Source organism: Myxocyprinus asiaticus, chromosome 24 (genome assembly GCF_019703515.2).
Source record: "Myxocyprinus asiaticus isolate MX2 ecotype Aquarium Trade chromosome 24, UBuf_Myxa_2, whole genome shotgun sequence".
In the NCBI taxonomy this organism is placed as follows: domain Eukaryota; kingdom Metazoa; phylum Chordata; class Actinopteri; order Cypriniformes; family Catostomidae; genus Myxocyprinus; species Myxocyprinus asiaticus.
Genome location: NC_059367.1, coordinates 22,372,531 through 22,399,345, shown reverse-complemented (window position 1 = coordinate 22,399,345; position 26,815 = coordinate 22,372,531). Strand labels below are relative to the sequence as shown.

Genomic DNA, 26,815 nt, shown 5'->3' with positions numbered 1-26,815 from the left:
CTGGGCTAGGTCTTGGTCTGGATTTGGGCCTTAGGGAGGCTAGTCTTGGTCTGGGTCTGAAAGGGTCTGGTATTGTCCTGGGTCTAGGTCTCAAAGGGGTATTGGACTTGGAGGGTTTGATCTTGACTCCAATTTTGCTCTTAAAGGAATAGTTCACCCAAAAATAAAAATTTGCTGATAATTTACTCACCCTCAGGCAATCCAAGATGTATCTTTCTTTCTTTCTTCATCAAAACAGAATTTAAGATTGTTAGGATTTCATTTCAGGCCTCCTCCTTTAAACAATGCAAGTGAGTTTAATTATGTATAACAGATGTTTAAATTGTGTTGTGTTAATTTGATGTTATTGTAAATTGGTATATGTCTCATCACTGTCATGACTGCTATGTTGATCGGAACTGCACCCAAGAATTTCACACACCATTGCACTTGTGTGTATGGCTGTGTGACAATAAAGTGATTTGATTGATTTGATTGATTGAATGTACTCCATTTTTTGATGGTCCAAAATGCATATTTAGGGTGCATTAAAATAATCCACATGACTCCAGTCGACAAATAAAGTTCTTCTGAACCGAAACAATTGATTATTTTTAGAAACAAAACAATACTTATATACTTTTTAACACAAATGTTCGCTTCCGTACATCTCTGTGACGCGCGGTCATGAGAGGGATGACGTAAGCTCGTTGGTAAGGTCACGCGTCACGTGGAGGAGGAGGCAGGAAGCGTGCGATGTTTACAAGAGAAACTTGCACAGACCAAAGACCAAGCGCCATTCACAAACCAAAACAATCCAAAACAATTTCAAAACAATATAAAATAAAAAATAATTTCAAATAATAATAGAAAAAACATTACTGCAGTAAATAACCATCCTTTATTTCAGAGCAATGCCGTTGCATTTTTTACTTGTGCTTTTTCTTTAGCAGAAATATATAGGCTATATGACTGTCAGGAATTCAAGCCACACAAGTTATAGTTAGTGAAACCAAGTGCGAGAGCGTTTACTGAGATTCACAGGATTTACAGGGTTTACACAGTGAGATCAATGGTACAGGCGATATCACACAGAAGAGAAGCATCACAAACTTAATTATGCAGGCAGTGATGAGCGAGTGAATTGAGTGCAGGTGCGGTGAATTAGAAATCGGGTGATGAGGAGCGGAGCGCTGAGGGAGGTGCAGAGCCCGAGGGAGGCGTGACAATGACAAAGTTTTCACACATACCTGAGTTCGCTGGAAAAACAGCATGGGCACAGCAGATGAATTCAGATATTGACCCTTTGTTTCTTTCGATGGTCTGAAATCATCAGGGGTAAAATGTTCACTGCACACCCTCCAATATTTGAGAGAATGTAGGGGTGTACTGATATCCAGGTTCAGCGCGATAAGCCAGAGCTTCAATCGCTCATGATCATGTATAGGCAATCGATGAAAAGTTAATATTTTTCCCGGCGTGCATTTTCTTTAGGGTTTCTGAAGGTTGAAGCATCCAGGATACACACACCAAACGACCATTATGAACAATACACTTATACAAATACAAATCTACAGCAAAGTCAATTAAACTTTTGTACAGTGCTGCACCTCTTGTAAACAATGACGTGCTTCCTGCCTCCTCCTCCACGTGACACGTGACTTTACCAACGAGCTTACGTCATCTCCCTTATGAGCGCGCGTCACAGAGATGTACAGAAGCAAACATTTGTAGTTAAAAAGTATATAAGTATTGTTTCTAAAAATAATCAATCATTTGGGTTTCGTGTGGATTATTTTGATGCGCCCTAAATATGCATTTTGTACCATCAAAAAAAATGCAGTACATTCACTTGCATTGTTTAAAGGAGGAGGCCTGAAATTAAATCCTAAAAATCTTAAATTCTGTTTTGATGAAGAAAGAAACTCTTGGATGGCCTGAGGGTGAGTAAATTATCAGCAGATTTTCATTTTTGGGTGAACTTAACTGAACTGAAAATTTCCTAAGTCAACCAGCTTAATCAGAAGAACAACCATGCTGTTGGAGTTTTGCATCAGATTTCTTGGAGAATAGTATGGCTATACTCTTCGACTAGCTAGATAAGAACTGTACCAGCACTTATAAGCATAAACCTACCTGAGCTCCTCCCTTTTTTTCAACCATCAGGATAACTTTTTGCAGTAATGTTCTTACAATCATTCCATCTTATTTTTAAAGCTTCAGTGTTTATTTTAACAATAATGCTTCACATTATGAAGTCTTAATGAGTGTCTCTTGAAGTGTGACTTCATTAGGAAGTCTTCCATTCTGGTGGTTTTCTAGAAGCTGCTCTCTTTCTCCAGTTCTGCCCTCTTGTCTGGTGTTGATATCCTGGCAGATTATTTGTAATTTTTAATTGGTTGTCATTTCTAGTGCCAGTGTTTGATTGAGATCAGGTGTGTGTGGGCGTGATTAAATGGCTGATGTAAACTGTCATATTTATTGCTGGCCAGGTTTGACCACCTGTTTGGTCCACTGGCACGGACACTGAGGCATCCTTTCAAGATCAGATCTTCATCAGATGCCTGCTACCTGATAGAATCTGCCATATGACTGTGAATGGAGGCCAACTCATGGTCATTATTTTCACCAGCACTGTCTATGCTAGTCCTGTCAGCCCACACCACACTGGCCAGGAACACCTATCAGAAGAGCAAAAAAATATCCCTGTGTAAAAATACACCCTCCACCCCCTCTATCACCATGTCTGGCATTCTCATTCTACTGAACTGGTTCATTTGGAAGCTGATATCAGTTAGTGTGTTGGACATGATTTGTGGCCATTTGAGTAAAATGATACACTCTAACTGATCTTATCATCCCACTACTGAGACACTACGTTTTAGTGCAGGGTTATAAAGATTAAATAAAGTTGTATGTACATACCTAATGCTTATACAGCGAGACGCTGATAAGAGAGCAAGACAAAATGGCCAAAGACCTTCACCCAAGGAACCGTTCACTCCAAATGTGTACGCTAAACGGATGCCCTTGACCTTTGAGCTGTTTTGTCAGTGTTTCGTGCAGGAGCGCTGCATTTTATTAGATGCTGTGTCAATTTAAAATGAAATTCAACCTTTTACATGCATCTCAAGACACCCCCATTCTGTTTTATTTGTTGCACTGCATCTGTTTTAGCCCAAGAATGCAATCAGTCTGGGGTGCATTTCCCAAAAGCATCGGTAGCCAACTATGCTCGCAAGTTCCATTGTTACCAACAGTTCAACGATTTGGTGTTTCCTGAAAGTGTAATTCCAACAAACATTCACAAACAGCATAGCAAAGTTGTGTGGTTGGAACTACAGCACTCCACCTGTGGTTAGAAGCATAGTTACTTGTTAGTTTGCTGTGTGGAAAGCACACACACACTGCTTCTGTCTGAGAACACAGCTTATGTGTCCATGTTAACGCATAAGTGGCGTTTTTATAGGTTTTTGAAGAGTGCGTATGTGCTTAAGTGCATCGGGGAGGCCCGAATATGGATATGGAATTGTTGCATATTAATATACAAATGGAAAGAGATTCACAAATAGAAAGTTGGTTCACATATAAATTGAATGAGATCCACTAATAACTGTAAGGAGTTTCACAAAAATTTAATGAATTCACAAATAAAAAGAATGAGATTTATAAATACAGTATATAATAATGAACAAATATCTTTTTTAACTCACAAACACAACTCTGTCCAGCATTCATTTGTGAATCGTGCACATTTATTTGTGAATTGCTTCCTGTGCATTTGCAGATTGCTATACGCATTTGTCAATTTTGAAACAAATCTAGCATCAAGACGTGCACACAAATCTACAAATAGGTGGACTCCACTTATCGTCTGCTCAAGCCAATCAGATAACGGCCACATGTTGTTCTGGGTACACATGTTGTCAGCGCTCTTAGAGCGGTTCACATTAGAGGTCCACCGGGTTTTTAAGTCAGTTTTTCAAGTAGGACTTTGAGTTCGGGTTTGTAATTTATGAAAAACTATACAGTCCTTCCGAACTTGTTTCACCCACACGCTCTCACTCACATACACGCAAACAAATGTGTTAGTGTTTTTGCGTGCGTCTGCTCTGTTTTTCCATTGTTTTCCTGTGTAAACACACACTGGACAAACATCCATACCTGCTGCATCACGTCTCGCTATTTCTTCAGTGTCTCACGCAGGACCGGCACATTTTTAGACTCTGTGTCAAGTTAAAAAACATCAGGTCGCATGTCGAGACACCTGCGTTCTCTTTCATTTGTTGTGCTGCATCTTGGTTGTTTTTAGCACAGGTGTCACAAAGATTTAACATTCTGAACAAGTTCAGGTCGCAAAAAGTTGACTGCTACAATGTTTAACAAGATTGTTCTGCACCAAGCAAAGTTTCAGCACTTGATAAACAGCAATGGTGTTTTTTCCCCCCTTCTGTTGTGCCTTGTATGTTTACTGTTACAATACAGTTATGAATGTTGCCTATGATGCTTACATAAAATACTGCCTTTTGCAACATGTTGAACAATACACTGCAGCCAGAAATGTATTACTATGGTATACAACAAATCCTCAAAGTTATAAAAATAATACTGTATCATATTATAATTACTAACTGGACAACAATAAATAATTGTTGGGTTATAATAATAAATGACAACTGAATTCCAAAATGTTAGTGAGTAAAGTAGTAGGTTTTGCACACCCTGTTCATTAAAAAAATAAACAGTGTTTTGTAAAAATATATGTATTGCTTTTTTATCACTGTATTGTGGAAAAATTGGAAAACATGTAATAATTATCATTAACTAGATTTATATTTCATTAAACACTTTGAATGTACTTGGCTACAATGGCTGATAGGATGAATTTAAAATTATTATTTAAAATAATTTTTATGTAATTTTTTAAGCAAAACTTTTCGAAATTGGGGCCCCAGACTGGTCAGTTGCTTGTGGCCTCAGAAATCGTAAACACGCCCCTGCATACCCTGACTAGGAGTATCTGTCCCAGACAACTGATATAACACCATGACGTGGTAATGAGGGTGTTCATGTACAACAAGCTCGAGCAAAATGCAAGCACTCAAGTTGTAATGTTCAATTCAAGTGTTTGTGTGTGTAAATACATGTACTCAAATTTATTGTCTTTTGTAGTTACATGCATGACAACTTGTAAATTGTAATCAAAGAATCATACCTTATAGCCAACAGACTTGCTTTAAAGTGTAAAAAACAAAACAAAAAAAACAAAAAAACAGACACTCTTTAAAACTATTTACCTCAAAATGCCTTGATAGAACTCAATAAAAGATTTGTCAACTAAATGACAAAAAAATATTTTTTCAAATATGATGAGTCATCATTTATATTCATATTCATGTTGTTCCAAACCAAAATGACTGACTTTCTTCTGTGGGAGGGACTCAAAAGGAGATGTCAGGAATTATGATAGGGATTGACAGCCTCACTTTCATTTCAGCTTCATTAGCAGCATCTACATTTTACAAAGTATTCTCATATTCCACAGAAGAAACTAAATAGTACAGGTTTAAAAAGGAAGGTGAGTAAGGGTGTGTTCACACTTGGCAGGTTTGGTTCGATTAAAACGAACTCTGGTGCGATTGCTCTGTTAGTGCGGTTCATTTGAACAAGTATGAATGCTGCCACCCAAACCTTGGTGTGCACCAAACATGCGGACCGAGACCGCCTGAATAGTGAGTCTTGGTCTGCTTCCAAACGAACTCTAGTGAGGTTCGATTGATATATGAATGGACCAAAGACATCTAAATGGACCAAAAACAGGAAGTAATTTGCCTAATACTGACCTCAAGCATACCTGGTTCTTCTCATCATAGGAGCTATGTTGCCCATTACAGTTCGGTACAGGCGTCGGAACCGCCGTCAGCCGTCCTTACAGCATATCTTCATTTGTGTGTGCAACGGAGGAATTCCTGGTGCTGTTTTGACTCCTTTACTCATTTTATTAGCACTTCGTTTGTTCTCAGCTGGTAAAAATACCACCATATATACACATATAAATCTAACGAGCGCATTTCGCCCAGCAGCCAGCATTGTTTTGGATGTTCGGCAAGTTTCGTCACAAAATATACGTCATAAAAGCTGTCCAATCAGGTTGTGACTTTTTCCTGATGCCTTTTGTTTTGTATCGTTAGGTTCAGTGTTAAAAATGCCAGTGTGAATGCTAAGCGAACCAGGACTAAATTTATAATTTTCTTTTTTGGTCCAGACCAAGAGAACCGAACTACAAGTGTGAACACACCCTTAATGACAGAATTTTCGTTTTTAAGTAAGTCAACCCAAAGGCAATGTTACGGTTTATTTAAATTGCACTTTAATTTCAAGACATGACATTGTAACTTAAAAGAAATGTGACATAACCGAAAAATAAACAATCTCATATTACACATTTTAAAAAGTGTCCTCTATTGGAGCTGGAACCACTGAGTTTTGGAGTAAGTTGATGGGCAGTACACAGGGGAAACATCTGAAAAAGATGGCAATAACTAATGAGTCAATTATCACTGTCAGAACATGATGCTGTATTTTAGAAAGGGACCCCATAATAGTACCCCCTAAAACATGCACACAAATGTGCTAAAATGCAAAATTCAAATAAATATTACCTTACAACTGCTTTTATTAAATACATTAACATAATGTGAAACCAAATTATTGGCATAGCTGATCTTATCCACTGTGTTATATACGGTATTTATATATGGTTTGTGCTCCTAAGATCATCTAATGTGACTCATGTTTTATAAAGACACTATCTGAACTACTGATCTTTTGTAGTGTTGTAACGTATGCTGGCTGCTGACATTGATGACGATGACGTGAAGATGAAGAACGCAAGTGCAGTTTATTTTCAAACGTGAACACCAATAACCCTGACTACAAAACATGGACTTGACTTGACTTGACTTGACTTGACTTGACTTGACTTGACTTGACTTGACTTGACTTGACTTGACTTGACTTGACAAACACATCCCATAACATTCAATACTCCACCAATAGACAATGCAAACATGAGGGCTTAAATACAAGACATGGGAGAACATAAACCAATGAACAAACAGAAATGATAACAAGATAATTGAACAATAAACCAATGAAAACATGACACATGAACATGGAGGGAAAACAGAAATCACATGACTAGGGAAACAGGAACACATGACATGAAACAGGAACTAGAATTTCAAAATAAAAGACATGAATCAACAGAATACACCTAACAAGTGTCTAGTAGTGTGTCTGTTTGGATCTGCCATGTAACATTAAGAGTAAAGGTTTTGATGTCACATTTCAGTCAAGAAACTTCAAATTAAAATAGCAGACTCATACAGTCAGCCAGGTTAACTATAAAGCTAATGATCAGGACACTCTACAAATGGGCAATTTTCAGCTGTTGACATTTAACAAGACACTACACATGTTTATAAACAAGAGAAAATTATACAAACCTTAAATCACAGTATTCCTCTGATGGCATCTGTTTCTTTAAAAGTTTGTGGCCTTAGAGCTTATCTGTATGTGCTTGATTCCATGATCATGAGAGCTGTGACTCTGGTCCCACTCTGATAGTAAAACGTTATGGTTACTTGCGTAACCTCCATTCCCTGATGGAGGGAACGAGACGTTGTGTCGATGTAGTGAAGAAAATTGGTGAGTGGTATTTGCATGCCACTCCCCCAGACATACGGGTATAAAAGGAGCTGGTATGCAACCACTCATTCAGGTTTTATGTTGAGGAGCCAAGACAAGGTCCGGCCATTTCAGCGGGTAGTTCAGCGTTGTGGCAGGAGGGACACTATGGGTCCCTATACAAAACGCAGCAACTGGCTGAACTGTGTTACGTGAACTGGCGGTGTGTGATGGGCAAACAACTGTGTGCCTCGTAGCCAGCGCACCAGGCCGACACGTAACCTCCCACAACATAGTTATCAGTTTCGAACGGCCCTTTGGGGACAAGTCGACTACCCAAAAGATAGAGACAGTCTAACCCAGTTGTGGCCTCTTTTCCCCTTCTTTTTTTCCACTCCCTAAAAAACAAGGGGGATTATCCGACTGGGCCACCAGGTCTAGTCAGGGGGTGTCCATCCCAAGGGGAAGACACCGCGGAGACCACACCTCGCCCAAAGGGGGGGGGGGGTATTTAAGTGGAAAATATGTCACATGGTCTTACCGACCATGTGGAGAAGTCTCATGGTAGATCCTACCCAATGGGAGAGGAGTTACTACAAACATGGAGACTGTGGCAGAGGGGGCTCTGCCCAAGGAAGATGCAACAGGGAAACGAATTAGCGGAAGATATATATCGCTTGGGGTTACTTTACAGGGAACCGCCACATGCGGAGCACCTACCCCAGAACAGGGCTCTTAGTTAGCACGTGTACTGGGCTGGCAGCGAGTCTCTCCGAAAACTCGACTGCCACAGGGCTCGGAGGAAGTCAACCAGGGAACATAGTTTGTGAACACTACTGGGAATTAATGGCACACGTCTTCAGCTCAGAGAGGTGAAAGGTGCTATGTGCAAGCGATACACCCGGCTGGCTATCCTGGGCTTATCTGCTTGTATTGTGTGCCACTACCTGGGATGAAACTGGTTCCACCCGGAGGTTGTAGAACATTGCAAAGGTGTTGGTTGTTGCCCAGCCCGCTGCTCTGCAAATGTCTGTTAGAGAGGCACCCATGGCTAGGGCCCAGGAGGCCGCTACACCCCTGGTAGAATGGGCTCGTAGCCCTACCGGGGGCGGCATGTCCTTGGCGTGATATGCCATAGCTATGGTGTCAATGAGCCAGTGGGCGATCCTCTTCTTGGAGACAGCGCTTCCTTTCCGCTGTGCACCAAAGCAAACAAAGAGCTGCTCAGAGATCCTAAAGCTCAGCGTGCAATCCAAATAGATGCATAAAGCACGCACTGGACACAGCAACGACAGGGCTGGGTCTGTCTCCTCCTGGGGCAGTGCTCGCAGGTTCACCACCTGGTCCCTAAAAGGGGTCGTGGGAACCTTGGGCACATAGCCCGGTCGGGGTCTCAAGATCACGTGAGAGTAGCCTGAACCGAACTCCAGGCATGTTTTGCTGACAGAGAACGCTTGCAGGTCTCCTACCCTCTTGATGGAAGTGAGCGCAGTCAGGAGGGCAGTCTTCAAAGAGACTGCCTTAAGCTCAGCTGAGTGCAAAGGCTCAAAGGGGGCTCTCTGTAGACCCTGAAGAACTACAGAGAGGTCCCATGAGGGAACGAGGTGCGGTCTGGAGGAGTTCAGCCTCCTGGCACCTCTCAGGAACCTGATGATCAGGTCGTGCTTCCCTAAGGACTTACTGTCCACTGTGTTGTGGTGTGCTGCTATAGCAGCAACGTACACCTTCAAGGTGGAAGGGGACAGCCGCCCTTCCAATCTCTCCTGCAGGAAGGAAAGCACTGATCCGACTGCGCATCTCTGGGGGTCATCCCGTCGGGAAGAACACCACTTAGCAAACAGATGCCACTTAAAGGCATACAGGCGCCTTGTAGAGGGGGCCCTAGCCTGAGTGATCGTGTGTACCACTGTGGGTGGTAGACTGCTTAGGTCTTCCGCATCCCGTCCAGGGGCCAGACATGGAGATTCCAGAGGTCTGGTCGCGGGTGCCAGATGGTGCCCCGTCCCTGAGAAAGAAGGTCCTTCCTCAGGGGAATTCGTGGGGGGGGGGGACTGTCGCGAGGAGCGTGAGGTCCGAGAACCACGTCTGGGTGGGCCAGTAGGGTGCTACCAGGACGACCTGCTCCTCGTCCTACCTGACCTAGGCTCACTGGGGGAAACGCATATTTGCGCAGGCCAGGGGGCCAGCTGTGTGCCAGCGCATCTATGCTGAGGGGTGCCTCGGTCAGGGCGTACCAGAGCAGGCAGTGGGAGGATTCTTGGGAGGCAAACAGGTCTACCTGTGCCTGTCCGAATCAACTCCAAATCAGCTGGACCACCTGAGGGTGGAGTCTCCACTCTCCACTGAGGGTAACCTGCCGTGATAGTGCTTCCGCTGCAGTGTTGAGGTCGCCTGGGATGTGAGTGGCTCGCAGCGACTTGAAGTGCTGCTGACTCCAGAGGAGGAGACGGTGGGCGAGTTGTGACATACAACGAGAGCGGTTGACATATGCTACCGTTGCCGTGTTGTCTGCCCGACTAACACGTGCTTGCCCTGGATCAATGGCCGGAACCTCCGCAGGGCGAGTAGAATTGCCAACAACTCGAGGCAGTTGATGTGCCAATGCAGCTGTGGGCCTGTCCATTAGCCAGCGGCTGCATGCCCATTGCAAACAGCGCCCCAGCCCATTTTGGAGGCGTCTGTTGTGACCACGATGCACCTGGAGACCTGCTCTAGGGGAACACCAGCCCTTAGAAATGAGAGGTCGGTCCAAGGGCTGAAGAGTCGGTGACAGACCGGCGTGATAGCCACACGATGTGTCCCGCAGTGCCATGCTCATCTCGGGACTCGAGTCTGAAGCCAGTGCTGAAGCAGTCTCATATGCATCAACCCGAGCGGGGTGGCCACCACTGAGGATGCCATATGCCCCAGGAGCCTCTGCAAGAATTTCAGTGGAATCGCTGTTTTCCGTTTGAACGCCTTCAAACAGGTCAGCACCGACTGTGCGTGCTCATTCTTGAGGGTGCTGTCAATGATACTGAGTCCAACTCCAAACCAAGAAAAGAGATGCTCTGAACCGGGAGGAGCTTGCGCTTTTCCCAGTTGACCCGAAGCTCTAATTGGCTGAGCGTACACAACATGTCCCGAGAGTGAGCTAGGATTAGCCAATAGTCGAGATAGTTGAGAATGAGAATGCACACTTCCCTTAACGGGGCAAGGGCTGCCTCTGCGACCTTCATGAAGACGCGAGGAGACAAGGACAGGCTGAAAGGGAGGACCTTGTACTGATACGCCTGACCTTCGAATTCAAACCGCAGGAAGGGTCTGTGTCGAGGTAGAATCGAGACGTGAAAGTACGTGTCCTTCAGGTCTACCGCCACAAACCAATCTTGATGCCGGACGCTCGCCAAAATGCGTTTTTACGACAGCATCTTGAACGGGAGTCTGTGTAAAGCCCGGCTCAGTACTCGTAGGTCCAAGATTGGCCGCAACCCACCGCCTTTTTTTGGTATGATGAAGTAGGGGCTGTAAAACCCCTTCTTCATCTCGGCCGGAGGGACAGGTTCTATCGCACCCTTCCATAGGAGGTCACCGCGCGCAAGGTAGCAGCAGAACAAGGAAACCGCTCTTGCTGAACTCTTGGTTACTGCAGCCACTTGGGCATGCAGCGCATTTAAATGCAAAGGTAACAAAAGATTCTCCTCCCGGCCCTCGACCGGGGGATGGAGTGGTCTGCTTACCAGCTCCAGAACAGCGGGTTTCGTCATCCCTGGGTCGCCCGTCTCAGTGGCGCTTCGAAGCCTTTCGTGGGTTCTTGGCGGCCATGAGACGGGTGGCGTCTGTTTCCTGCGGTGGGCTCCACGCCGGGGCCGGGCTGCAGGGGCGGGCTGCGGCATAGCCGATGCAGTCACCGCAGGGGGACGCCCTTGGTGACAAGCAGATCTTGATCCGTGCCGTTGCAGGATGTGCCGGATACCTTCCGTCTGCTGCTTCACTGCTGAGAACTGCTGGGCAAAGTCCTCGGTGTCGCTGGACTGGCCAACTTAGAAAATGGGGGCAGCAAGGAACTGTGCCTTGTCAGCCTCTCCCATCTCAACCAGGTTGAGCCAAAGGTGGCGCTTCTGGGCCACCAAGGTGGACATCGCCCACCTGAGAGACCACGGCATGACCTTCATTGCCCGGAGAGCGAGGTTGGTCGCCGAGCGCAGCTCCATCATCAATCCCGGGGCAGAACTACACTTGTGCAGTTCCTTTAGCGCCTTGGCGGACTTGCAGGAGAGCCATGGCATGCAGGGCGGAGGCGGGTTGTCCAGCGGCAGCGTAAGCCTTGGCCGTCAGAGACGACGTAAACCTACAGGCCTTGGAAGGGAGCTTTGGGCACCCGCGCCAGGTGTCAGCGCTCTGTGGGCATAGGAGCACCGCGAGCGCATATATCCACCGGGGCGATTGCCGAATAGCCCTTGGCCGCCCCACCATCGAGGGTAGTGAGGGCGGGGAAGCTGAAAGATTGGGACTGGGCAGTAAAAATTGCCTCCCACGACCTTGTCAGCTATTTATGCACTTCCGGGAAGAAAGGAATGGGGCGGGGAGTGGCTTTGAGCGGTGCCACAAGCCCAGGAACCAATCATCGAGCCACGAGGGTTTAGGGGAGAGCGGAGGGTTCCACTCTAGCCCGATGCTCGCGGCTGCCCGGGAAAGCATGTCATCATCTCCGCGTCAGCCTGTGATTGGGCGACCGCACCCGAAGGGAGGAGCCCAGCTGAGGCTTCCGCGTCCGACTGGATGAGCCCACTCTCCGATGCTGCGCTCGAGAGCTCATCACTTTCGCGGGCTCCAAATAAGAGGTCGAACTCACTGTTAGATGAGCCGGCGGACTCATCTGTTAGCCCGATCGGAGCAGACGAGTGTGCTGGGGAATGGGAGGTCCGTAGGGGGATACCCGGCGGAGGCGGTCCCATTGGGGTCCCCAAATCGCCCCCTGTGCTAGCCGCGCTGGCCTCATACCGTGGGTAGAAGGACCAAGGTGGGGAGCCTCTGGGGTGGCTTGCTTTCTTATGAAGGTAAGCCGCGACCGCATCGTCGTCATGGACAGGTTCTCTCAATGAGTACATGACCCATCCACGAACGCTGTCTCCGTGTGAGCAGCGCCCAGACACAAAAGACAGTGATTGTGACCGTCAGAAGGCGAGAGATAACGAGCGCAACCAGGAATAACACACAAAGGAAAGGCATCTTTAAAAAGATGCTTCTTTAAAAAGACGTTCCGTGTGTGCCGCTCTTTTAGAGAAATATACTCTTTTAGAGAAATGTACTCTTATTTCTGCCAAAGCGCCCAGGGGCATTCTCTGCAGTGCACCAGTGCAGAGGAGGGAGAAGCCACTGAAATGCGCCATCAGATCCAGCAGAGGTGAATGAACAGTCGTGAGAATTCAGCTCAGTGAGCATGACCGTTTGGCTCCGAAGAGAAAATCTGAATGAGTGGTTGCATACCAGCTCCTGTTATACCCGTATGTCTGGGGGAGTGGCATGCAAATACCACTCGCCAATTTTCATTGGCCTTTTATCCAAGACCAGAGGTGTCTCAGGCTCCCAATAGTGACCCCTAGTGTCACTACATCGACACAACGTCGAGTGAGTGACAGATAGGGAAAAAATCGTGATTGGTTGAAGATAGAACATGCTACGATTTGTCAGAGCAATGTGGCCGTTATCTGATTGGCTTGAGTAGATGATGAGTGGAGTCCACCAATTTGTGGATTTGTGTGCACATCCTGATGCTAGATTTGTTTAAAAATCGACAAATGCGTATAGCGATCTGCAAGGGAAACCAGTATTGCAGAGCAATGTATCTGCATTTACTTAGTGCACACAGCTTTCGTGTCTTCAGCAGATTTTCATGCATTATACAGCTTTCTGGAGTACATGTAAATGAGCTATTATAATTTGATATACCCTTGCATAACATCAATAACAACAGCTCTATATTGCTGAACCAACGTGGTTCGAACCCTGGATGTGTGACATAGTTACTCGCATAACTGTGAAATTGAGTTAAATATTTTTAGTTAATTTCTCAACGATGCATCGTACTATGGTGGTTAAGCAGTGAGTTACGTAGTTGTATGGGAAATGCACCCCTGAACCCCTGTAAGTCATTGTCAGTGTTTGGCACACATTCAAATTCAAATGCACATTTAAGCATTCAAATGTGCATTTTTATTTGACTAATATTTTGGATAATTTGTCAGCCTCGCCTTCATGTTGTTTGAAACCTGTATGTCTTGTGTTCTGTGGAACACAAAAGGAGATGTTAGGCACTATGTTAGTCTCAGTCACCATTTACTGTCATTGCCTCTTTTTCTATACAAGGAAATTGAATAGCGATTTAAAGCCCAGGTATACTTAGTTTTTCTGCGTTCCGGATCAGATTGCGCTGGTCGACCACATTGTCTTTCAAAGTATACTCTTTTGACCACGAGCAAATACAAACGCATTCAACGCATGTGCACAACTACTGTTTTGTGATACTTTAGTACAGTCAACGGCTGCCACATGCACTGACGGTGCGCACAGGCGTGTCGACAAAATCTGGGCCGTGAATTGACAGTTATCACAAACTGTGCAAATAATGAAATTTGTATCACGCATATTGTGCGTGGAGCGATCAGCAACGCGGACAGCCGGAGTATACTTTGGGCTTTACGCTAACATATCTTGTGAACATAACCACGTGGATTTTTTATGATGTATTGAAAATGTTTGTTGAATACTGCTGATTGAAATATGTCATCAAGGTAACATCTTGTAAGGGACTCGACATGGAGGCGAAGGTAGAATCCATATGCAAGAACTTTATTATTATCAGCAAACAAATCCAAGACACAAGGCAGAGACGTAATCGTTAAAGCAGGCAAAGTTGTCATTAAACAGGTAATCAGTCCAACCAGGCAAACAGAGCAAAACAGTAATCCAATATCGGTAAATCCGTAAAGCAGGCACAATGGTCATAACAAGAAGGCAATAAACAGGCAATGAGAATAACGCTTGTAAGGCAGTGAAACTGGCAATAGTTCGCAATGTCAAAATGGAGAAGCATGGCTATTTAATTAGTACAAACAGAAAGTCACCATAGAAGAAACGGTATAATGTCAGTATTCGGGAGAGGGCTCCCTCTGGTGGTCGGCTGAAGAGATACCAGCCTCATTCGTTACACGTCTATAGATGGAAAACATAAAAGAGGCTTCGTCGAAACTGTGATAGTGATTTGTGATATTCTTAAAAGCATCTGAATGGGTTGAAATAAAAAATGTTTTAACAAACTTTGTTTAATGAAAAGTATTATGTTTTTCTGACAGATATAAAATGAAGCTACTTATCATATTTGTCATAGTGGAAATGTTGGCAAGGCAAGTAAAAGTCGGAACTACTGGCCTAGCAAAAAAAAAAAAAATTGTTGAGCCCTGATTTTTAACCAGGCAGGTCACTTCTAAACAAATTTCTTATATTGATTACTGTATATTAGGCCCCTGAGTTTCTCAACATCTGCACATTGTTCACTGACTTTAAAGACTGCTGAAAATATTCTTATGAGTGCTGATGCATTAATATCTTTTGACATTCTTATGCAGCTTTTTGTGGAGATATGCAGATTGTTCCTTGAGAGGGGAGAGTGAGGAGTGGAGAAAGAGAGAACAGTAGAACTACAAACACATTAATTTTATAGAGCACAAAGTTACTAGCCTGAAGCTTTTGTTACAGGACTGGAAAACCTGTCTGAATAGAAGCAGGAAGGGAAGATGAAAGGGGCTTTAGGTGATGGGTGAATATTCTTTGATGCTTTTTGGTCTGTTGGTCATAATGAGGTCTATAAGGTAAAACTTGTATGGAGATGTGTGTGAGTGTGTATGTTTATTTTTGTTATTTTTGGTGTCATTTTGTAGCTAAATTCCTGTCTTTGAACTTGAAATGTTACATGAAATGTATCATTTGTGAGCTCTCCATCTCTCTAGCATGGCATGATCGATTCAGTCTTGGCCAACTGAGTAAGGACAGAGCCATTAGGGCATGGTTTAAAATACTGAACGAGAGAGAGACACATGAAAAGTAAGAGAGAGAGAGAGAGGGAGGGAGAGAGAGGTTTGATGTGGACATGTACAGTACTTGTCTGTGTGTTATGATGTCACCATCTGCAAAGATTCCAGTGGGACTAATTAAATGAATGGAACAGAGATGACTGCCTCTCTCTCTCTCTCTCTCTCTCTCTCTCTCTCTCTCTCTCTTTCTCTCTCAATGTTTAAGATGCAGCTGCTGTACTGTGTAACACTAACTGGGTTAAAAAAAAAAAACTTAGCTGTGAGCATAGGTTTCGTAGTAACAGTAGAAGCACTCCTCTCTCACACTTCAAATATCGGTATTGTACCTTTAAATGCGTGCCCTCTTACCTCTGAAATATAACTCTATCCCACAATAGAACAGTATAAAACTCAAATACTGCCATTCTATCTCTTAAATACCACTCTGTATCTGACAATACAGCATACACAAATACTCAGCCTCTCAAAGAGTGCCTCTATCTTTTATATACTGTCCATCTCACAATACAATCTTTAACACTCAAAGATTACCCATCTACCTGTGACATACTTCCTGTCTATCTCACAATGCAACCTTGTGATTGAGTACAGTAAGTGAAATGTTTTTGCTTATTCAGTTGATGCAAATTTTACAAATCCAAATCTAACCATCCTATATAACTACTCTCTATATATCTCTCTCTCTCTCCTATCTGTATTTTTCACTTGCAGTCAATACCAGTTTCAGTGTACTTTTTTGGCATGACAAATAACAGTACATTTGTATTGCCAAAACTGTAGCAGCTGAGCTGCAGGACATTGTTAGCAGGGAACAGAACAAAGTCAATAATTGAAATGGAGAAGAAAATAAACAAATTATAGAAAGAAAATTAAACACCAGTAAATACCAGTAAATAAGTTAAATAAGTACAGGCAGCCATATCACCCTGCAGCTCTTGCCTGGTTGCCCACTAAAGCTAAGCAGGGTTGAGCCTGGTTAGTATCTGGATGGGAGACCTCCTGGGGAAAACTAAGGTTGTTGCTGGAAGAGGTGTTAGGGAGGCCAGTAGGGGGTGTTCATCATGTGGTCTGTGTGGGTCCTAATGCCCCAGTATAGTGATGGGGACACTTTACTGTAAAAAGGCACTGTCCTTTGGATGAGATGTTAAACTGAGGTCCTGACTCTCTCTGGGCATTAAAAATCCTAGGACACTTCTTGTAAAGAGTAGGGGTGTACCCTGGTGTCCTGGCCAAATAACTAGCAATTAAAGTCTTGCTGGAGATTTGATAGTAATTAACCTTGACTGGTATTAATGCAGAGACGTGTTGATGATGCTTGCTGGTGGGTGTTTGGCAGTGTTTACTGACAACTCCTAAAGAACTAATGAACACACAGTTGAAGTTTAGCCCTCAAAGTAGAGCAGCTAGGGCAAACACAGTCATGCTCAACATACAAATGCACATTTAATTAGTTATCTAAATTTGGACACCATAGACTTGTACTGTCTTTATATAAAGCTAATTATTATTACTGTTGACTATATTATATTGCAATATTGTGGCAGATAAGTGAAACATTGTTTAGACAATACAAAATGTGGCTTTAGAAGTCATTTTTTAACCCCATATCATTGAACACAAGCCTACATTAGACACCAACCCATTTTGCAACTGAGTTCTTAGAGGATGTGTTCTTACATGCCATCTGTGCTATTTTTAAATACATTTTTGGTCTATGTATATGCGTTAGATGGACACTTTTGGAGCGTCCCACTGGTTTTCGGCATCATAAAATCACAATCACATAAATCACATTTCGGTTTCTATATATTTTGTATTTAAGTAAGGCATATACAGTATGAGGCAGGCATGCATAGGTTGACTTTGTTAAAGTGAAAATACTGTTGCTCTGTGGTGCTTTAAAAACTGAAGTTTGTAACTTTTTTGTGTTATAATTAGAGCTATCAAAATTAATGCGTTAATGCATGCAATTAATTTTAAGTTTAATGTGTATATTATTTTATTTTTTTAAATCACGATTAACGCATTTACCATTAATAAAGCATGAACCAGCATAAACACTGGTCGGAGCAGGGCGGAACCTTTGGAATGTGTCTCAGTTACACAGACGCACACCAGAAACACACACACAACAGCCGTGTCAGTGATAAAATGATTCAGAAATGACCAGATGAGATATATCAAATACTTTACAGCCTCTGTAAAGCACAATTTAATTACCACAGAAGCATGTCAAGTCTTATATCACAAAAATGCAGAATGAGGCATTTGAAAACATTTTTCATGTAGAGTTTAAAGCAATGCTCAGCGCTGGCATTGACGCCCTAACGCGAATAATGAACATGGCTCATGATTGCTGCTGCAAAGCGTATAGCCACAGTCTGCTAGCTGATTAACATTGTGGACGATGAGAGTTTAAGAGATTTAATGCCCATTGCAATGAATATGCAACCTATGGGAGACTAGTTCTTTCAATTTGTCAAACTCCCACTTAGACTTAGTGAAATGTTTAATGTTACTTGAAGTGATATTTTAGTTCTCTATCTTTTTATTGTGGAAGGCTTTGTTTGGAAAATGTTTATAAAACATTATTGTTACATATTGTTTTGTTTTCTTTCCTAAAAAGGAAATGATTGAAATTACATTTTGAACATTTTGAAATTATTCATCTTTAACACTGGCCCAACATTAGCTCAACCAATGGTGTGAGTTTGGGGGCGGGACTACCGGTTTTTTTCAAAGGGATTGTTTGAGAATCGTGTTTTGGGAAAAATTTACTATTTTTGCAATTCAGTTTGATGCTGTTAGTGGGACAAACATTACGCACTACAGCTGTAAACTCTAAATGTGGGTACAATTTTTTATTTCTGGTTATGATGTGAGAATGTGCAGAACGTAAATCTAAATGACAGCATCTTTATGGGTGTTCCTGTTTGTCCACCTGCACACTGTAAAACTCCCTCCAGACATTGTTTTCGTACACAAGGGCTTTCCTACTCACCCCTCAGCTTTAAGCAGGAGAGAGCTCTGCCGGTTCATAGATAATTAGTACACTAAATCTGCTTAATTTGACACATTCCCACAGCGACTCATAGACTTTTCTGAGCCTGGAAAACAATTTGCCTTCTAAACCTCCAAATTACCTTTTTATGTACACACTTCTCGCTCTGTCTATTCATCACAAAACTCAGAGTTAAAGAAATAACAGACTTTTATTAAAGATAACAAATGTGCTCTCATTGGATGGCTGACAATACTAAAGAAACAGAAGTATCAAATTAAATAGCATGCACAATATCAACTTTCTCTCAGCAGTTTCATATAGAGACTAGACGAATACTTTTTTTAAGCCTTTATTCCACGCATTATAAAAGCAATGTAAAACAAACAAAAAAATAAAATAAAAAATAAATGTTATTCACGTTCTTGGGGGAAATTGAATCTTGAATCTGTTTGCATCTCTTTATTCCCGAGGATATGAAAGAGTATCAGGAGATGAAACAGGAGTGAAATAGGAAGGAAGAAGAAGAAAGCTGAAGAGTGCTTTTAATTTGCACAGAGTTTTCATCTAGACTGATTCTCCTCTATATAGTGTTAAGACAGAATCTGCCCTGAGGTCCAACAGCAACATTTCTCTGTAGAGTTTAAAGTGATAGTTCACCCAAAGATGAAACTTCTATCATCATTTACTATAGAAAAAAAAAAGGATGCTATGAATGTGAATGGTGACTGAGGCTAACATTCTGCTTTAAAAAGAAGCAGGAAAAAGAAAGAAAAAAGAAAGTCATACTGTAGTAGGTTTGGAACAACATGAGGTTGAGTAAATAATGACAGAATTTTCATTTTTGGGTGAACTGTGTTTAATGATTTTAGAGCACATTCAAAAACATTCAGATATTAGATTCACATTTAGATAGAGCTTGAGAAGAGAATGTGAACCCCACTAGAAACATGCGGTCTTGTAATAGCTTACAGTATCTGATCAGTGTAAGGCTCATATGCTGATATGCTTTGTCTGTTGTGTTTCAGTATGCAGGAGCGGGCAGTACAGAGGGCGTGTGCGTGGCTTTTGCTGGTGTTTTTGACCCTTCTGTCTCTCTGGGGTCATCTGTCTGATGCCTCCTCACACCGCAGTCACATCGGTAAGTCAAGGACAAGGTTCATTTGGTCTTAAGCCTGTTGTTATTACTTTATTTCCATTTTAAACTACAGTGTTGATCATTTTAATGAGCCTTCTCATTAAAAGCCCATCGATGTGGATTGAATACAGTCAGATTTGGGTCAATATTACCATACAGTTTTTCATTAGATTTTTGAACAAAATCAGAACAATTTTTGTTTGGTTCTTGTATTTATATGTACCAGAAATTTGAACTGATACTTAAAACGACCTAAAAACAGACAGACAATGTTTATTTGTAGGCATGAATATACTGTATGTGGGTGTTTGTGCATGAGTGTGTTTGTGTGTGTACATACTTGGAAATAGTTTAGTCAAAATTGTACCCAGAAGTGAGGTAAATCTGACAAATCCTCCCTTTTGGGACCTTTTGGAATGTCATCAAATGGAGAAACTATTCATACATAAAATAATCTTCATTTTTTATTTAAAAAAATGCAAAAGGGGTAGGGTTGGGGTTTGGATTAGTCTAAAGTAAGTCTAATTAGCTTCATATAAAACATTAGATGTCTATGCTATGTCCCCATTTAGATAAAAGTGTAACCAGTAGCCAGTGAAACCAGTTTGAGATGACTTTTGCTTTGTGACATGGTGCATTATCATGCTGGATGTAGCCATTAGAAGATGAGTAAATTGTGACCATGAAGGGATGCACATGGTCAGCAACAATACTCAAATAGGCTGTGGCATTCAAGCGATGATTGATTGATATTAACAGGCCCAAAGTGTGCCAAGAAAACATTCCCCACACCATTACGCCACCAGTCTGGACTGTTGACACAAGAAAGGTTGGGTCCATGGATTCATCTTGTTGGCACCAAAATCTGCCCCTACCATCTGTGTGCCTCAGCAGAAATCGAGATTAAACAGACAAGGCTACATGTTTCCAGTCTTTAACTGTCCAGTTTTGGTGAGCCTGTCCACACTGCAGCCCCAGCTTTCTGTTCTTGGCTGACAGAATTGGAACCCGACATGGTCTTCTGCTGTTGTAGCCCATCCACCTCAAGGTTCGACGTGTTGTGCATTTTGAAATGCTATTCTGCTCACCACAATTGTACAGAGTGGTTATCTGAGTTACCATAACCTTTCTGTCAGCTGGAACCAGTCTGGCCATTTTCCATTGACCTCTCTCATCAACAAGGCATTTCCATCTGCAGAACTGCCGCTCACTGCATATTTTTTGTTTTTGGCACCATTCTGAGTAAACTCTAGAGACTGTTGTGCGTGAAAATCCCAGGAGATCAGCAGTTCCAGAAATACTCAAACCAGACCGTCTGGCACCAAAAATCATGCCACTGTTGAAATCACTGAGATCACATTTCCCCCCCATTCTGATGGTTGATGCGAACATTAACTGAAGCGCCAGACCTGTGTCTACATGATTTTATGCACTGCACTGCCGCCACACGATTGGCTGATTAGATAATCGCAATAATATGTAGGTGTACAGGTGTTCATAATAAAGTGCTCAGTGAGTGTATGTACTATGTATACTAGAAATTAACATATCGTTGCTGTCTGATGAAAAACACGGATCTTAAAAAAAAAAAAAAACTTATTTTTCAAGAGAATGAGAGTTTCTCATAAACAACCTTACAAGATACTTGTTAAACATCTTTTCATTGGTCATTTCAATGCACAGTTCAAACAGTAGGAAGAGGTTCTTGTTCAAGCACCATTTCTGAGGCTGAACTGAATTATTATGACTACACATGACAATTCACCTGAAGTCCCAATGTTTCTGCATGCCCTTTGCTTTTTTACGGGAACATATACAGTAACAAATATCTAGAATTATAATGTCAAAATACAATGAACTGCAGAGTTTAGGGCTGTTGCAATGGCAATTTTTTTTTACCATCGTTGTTGTTAAGGGCCAATCACCGCCGGTGAACAGTATTGTATGGTGACTGGGGGGGCAAGGGAGGTGTTGCACGCAATTTTGATCTTAAAGCTTTTCCATTATCAGATGCATTTGATTTTTTCTCGACAGGAAAAAGCAACATTGTCCGTTTTTTTGAGAGGATCTCACTTGAGTTATGATGTTTCCAAACGTGGAATCTTGTCAACAAAATTACTGACATAAATGTTTGAGGTGTTGTTTGATTCCATTAACAAAGACGGGACCATGAGGATAATGAAAAAAATTTATTTCAAACATTGTTAAAAAAAATATGCTGAGAAATAAACAACACTGCAAGATATTACCAATGCACTGACAATATTTTAGAAGAAGCAAAACATTGTTGAATAAAACAAATGATGTTCAAGTGATCATTCAAATGATCCAGTCATATAGTATTGTGAGGATTTTTCCCACCTAAGCTGCATGTCATGAAATGAAAGCGCTTATCCATGGTGAACTGACATGCTTTTTCAAACGCTATTTTGAAACGCTATTTTCAAATCATATATATGAGATTAATTAGCTATATCAACAACATAATATAAAATTAGTTCTTAAATCTGCAAATAAGCAAATGCGCAATGGAACTTGATGTTTAAAAAGCCCATAAACAGGCGCCAGCCCTTTCTTTCATTTTGTTTGTTGCCATGTTGTCATTAATAAACTCTCCTGTGTAGTGTGCGAATTAACACAACCAAATACAAAACATTACGCTGAGTCTTTGGTGTGTGCTTGTGTGTATACCATTGCCATAACAATGTGTTGTGTAGCGCAATATCAAGAAGTCTTTTAAAAATGGAAAACATATACATCCCTAGGATGAAGAATCCACAAAACAGTTACTAATAATCTTAAAATTTACTAAACTTATTAAAGAATTCAGGAATTGATTTCAAGTTTTTGCAAGGTCGCAAATTGATATATTTATGTCACATGGATAATGGGGCATTTGTCACGGTGATGCAAGCAGCCCTAGCAGAGTTGCTTTCACAATGCATGCAAAACACGAACTGCTACGTAAAAATAAATCTTTGTTCAAGCACAAGTCTTTGTGTCTAAAGGCATTTTACTCCAAGATCGTCACCCACAGTGGTGGGCAGTTGACCAAAATCAACCGCCACTGCACAAAAAGTATGCACATTTGGTGTGTCGTGGGTGCTAATTTCATACCCTGCTGAAGAAATACAGGACACAGATGTTTCTGGGGTCATGTAGAAGTCTAGCAGAAAGTTCTTGTGAAATGAGATGAGTCTTTTTTTCTTAAGCATTTGTTTCTAATTCACTGAAGATGGCACTGATTCTGATAAGCTGTTTTTCCGGCAAGTTACAGTATATATTTTTCTGTCCTGACCACTGTGCAGGTCCCCAGCTAGGAATTATGGGCCCCCTGACTGTATTTTGCTCTAGGTCTCTAACCTTTTTTGTAATGTTTGAATTCCGCTTGAATCAAAATCTCAACATGACTCATCGTGTGAAGTTCAGTTTCTGTTCAGTTTCAGAACGTGCAGCACATAGAGCACATTTGTTATCCTATAGAGCATGATTTGTCAATTAATTTTGATATTACTTAATATTTGTACTTAATAAATTGTTCAGGTTACTAAAACCATTTTCACAGTGTATTTGTATTGTGTCCTCCCTTGGATTCATTGCTTTTGCTTGTATTATTCTCATTTGTAAGCACTTTGGATAAAGGTGCATGCTAAATGAATTGCTGTAAATTTCATTGATTGGATAAGAACTCCAGGAGTTTAAAGTGTGAGCCAATCAGAGCGGAGGAGAGGTAAGAAAAAGTGTAGAGATAATCAGTTAATTACAAACTACTGCTTAACAGGTCAGAGCAAGGTGACTGAACACACACACACACTAAACCAATGGGAGGGAAAAACTAATAACTCAAAACTCTTCTCTATGAGCAGCAAAAGCTTCAGGGACAATGAGCTAAATGAGAGTGAAGTATTTGTCTCACACACACCTGCACACATAAATACTTACACAGGGAATATAGCCAGGAAGTTTACTGTTACTGTAGGTCATTCTTTATGAGGCTCATCCTCTCCATAAAAAAAAAGCAGGGAGAAGGGTTGCAGAGAGCCAGTGAAGGACATAAAAAAGAGGAAGAGAAAGAAAGAGAGAGAACAAGTGAGACAGAGGTGTGGAAAGAGAAACAGAGAAAGGTGTCAAAGAAGAAACGTAGGAAGCGATACGGCTCTTGCAAATGACTGCAGTCCTGAGCACTCCCGCCCTCTGAGAGAGACTGTGTTTGCTGGTGTCCTGTGCCCTTCTGCCCTGTAAAACATGAGTCTCTCTGTCTCTTTGACATGTCCTAAACTTACCCACTTAAAACAAGACACAAAGTAGGACCAGTGACATCGAAACTATGAAGAGATATAGGTTGTGTTTTAGTGTGTGTGAGGGTCACATTGTCACACACGCCTCGCTGACTGATGTTGCTGTCGTGTCACAAAACTGAACCACTTGGTTGTTTAATCTATCTATCTATCTATCTATCTATCTATCTATCTATCTATCTATCTATATAAAGTTCACACACAGATCTTTAAGATGTCACTGTGGATGTTTTAGCAAGTATGGATGGCATATAAAAAACAAAACAAAAAACAAAAATCTATTTGAAAACAATATAAAAAGTTTTAGGAAAAGCTGTTAATTGTCTTCCCGCTGCAGTAGTTATTGTGTTTTGGCTGTCATTTAACACTCAGCTTTCATAACACAAAGAAAATTAGCTTCTGCACTCAGTATTTATAAGTATATATATACTGTATATATATATATATATATATATATATATATATATATATATATATATATATATATATATATATATATACACAACAAAACAAAAACAAAACAAAACTACAGAACACTGTAAAAAAGTTAATGTGCGCAGTTGTTCCCTTGTACAATTTCTACCTGATCTAATCATTAAAAATGACTTTCATTTAGTGTAACCTGACATGTCAGGTTGATTCAGTTCAAATTAACTTCAGTTACTAAATTTTGGATATTTTATACTTGACTAAAACCAGTTAATATAGATGTTATCACATTTTTCAGTACACATTTCTATAGTGTTGTTCACACACATACACACTTACACTCACACAAAGATGAGATAGTAATATGTGTCTGTTGTGTGTAGCTGTTGTATTGCCACTGATTTATCAGATCTCAGTTCTCTGCATCAGTGGTTAGCTGCACCAGTATATGAGTTTTTTCTGTTTTATGTCTGTGAGGTCTTTGTGCTTTATAATAACTCAGGAGACAGGCCATTTCAGACTGTCTGACAAAAGATAAAATAATAATAATAATAAAAAAAAATTGTTCACAATCCCTTAACTCCTCTTTACTTTAGAGTGAATTCAGTGCAAGATTCTCTGTTGTTATGTGTTAGCTCCTCCTGTGACTGTTCACAGCCTATCCAAGGTGCCCATATGGCCTGTGTGAGAGACACAGATTTAAATCTGAAACTTTCATGCCCACTGCTCTGTTCCATCTGTGGGATAAAACATGTAAGTCACACCAGCATCATACCCTCCCAGAGCTCCCAAGACTCAGTTCATTCACATATCCTTTACACAAATGCACACAGGCATACACAGTATTTAAAGTATTTAAATATATCTCTTGTTTGATTAATTATTAGCATTCATTTTCAATTAGGTCAACATTTATGTTGTGATGACCCTTATAGGGATAGTTCACCCAAAAAATGAAAATTCTGTTATTTCCTCAACCCCATGTTTTTTCCAGACGCATATACTCTTAATTAAGGAGAATGTTTGAAGAATCTTTACACAGCTCTTTTGAAATGACGAGTTCAAAGTAGCTATGGCTATAAAGCTTCAAAAGAGACCAGAAAACGCCATAAAAGTAGTCCATTTGATTTGTGTGCTATATTCCATCTTCTCAAGCCATACAATAGCTTTGTATGAGGAACAGACCAAAATGTGGTTAATTTAGTCATTATTCATTAATAATGTTCTCTTCTGCAGCAACACTCAAGTCTCATTAACCATCTTGCCTATTCGAACTGGCATGTCGTGTTCGGTTAAGACACACTCGAAAACCAGTGCTTTTTGATCAATTATTTGATTCAAGTGCCATGTTTGAATCTAATCACGCACGCAAATGAGATTTCAGAGATTTGATGAAGAGGAAGATTTACATTGAATAACAGATTAAATTTTGGTCTGTTCCTTACATAATGCTATAATATGGCTACATACGAGTTGGGATACAGCACACAGTTTTCCTTTTTGGAACTTGACAAACATGGTCACTATTAAATGTTGTAGAATGGACAAGAGCTTCTTTAAGTTTCTTCAGAATTTCACCTTTGTGTTTCACAGAAAAAAATAACAGAATATAGGCTTGTAATGACATGAGATTTCAAGGGACTTTTGACTGTAGTATTTGATTATTCAAAACAACAGTATTATTTGTTTGGTGCTAAAAACAACTTGCAGTTTAATTCATAATTTGCTGAAAATAACCCAATTGGTACAAAGTCAATGAACAGAACAAGACCCTGTAGCAGTTCTGGACATATTTACCGCTCTTGCCTTGGATTGATCAAATGAGAATTTCATGAGTGTATGTGTTAATGAATTCACTAGAGTAAGTGATTTAAAATGGGCATTTATGAGTGTCATAAGCAGGTTGCTTTGAGCTTGATAGCTGTTTATTTATTCCATCAGAGCGTGATGTTTAATCTCGAAGCAGATGGCAGAAAGCTCACACTCTCCATAAACAAAAACAGCTTCCTATCCATCAGGCGTCCCGATTACCGCAGAATCAAACATGTGTTCAGGCAGAATTCAGCATGAGAAAAGGTGCTGACACATTGTCCTTTTGAATAAAGTAATAAAACATGCTGATAAATGTGATTCCAGTGCTCACAGTGTTAAGGTGCTATTTTGAGAGAGCTCGGGAAAAGGAACTTTAATATAACTGTGTTAAACATTA

At 41.3% G+C, this 26,815-nt stretch overlaps 1 protein-coding gene across 2 annotated transcripts in view; it reads left to right on the top strand.

Moving 5' to 3' along the window:
- LOC127415308 (chemokine-like protein TAFA-2) overlaps positions 1-26,815 on the top strand; it is a 186,564-nt gene that overhangs the window by 90,699 nt on the left and 69,050 nt on the right. For both annotated transcript variants that reach the window (XM_051654019.1, XM_051654016.1), the window contains one exon: positions 19,770-19,882. In XM_051654019.1, coding sequence (XP_051509979.1) covers positions 19,771-19,882 — 112 coding nt within the window. In that variant the 5' untranslated portion in view covers position 19,770. The remainder of the gene's footprint in view (positions 1-19,769; positions 19,883-26,815) is intronic.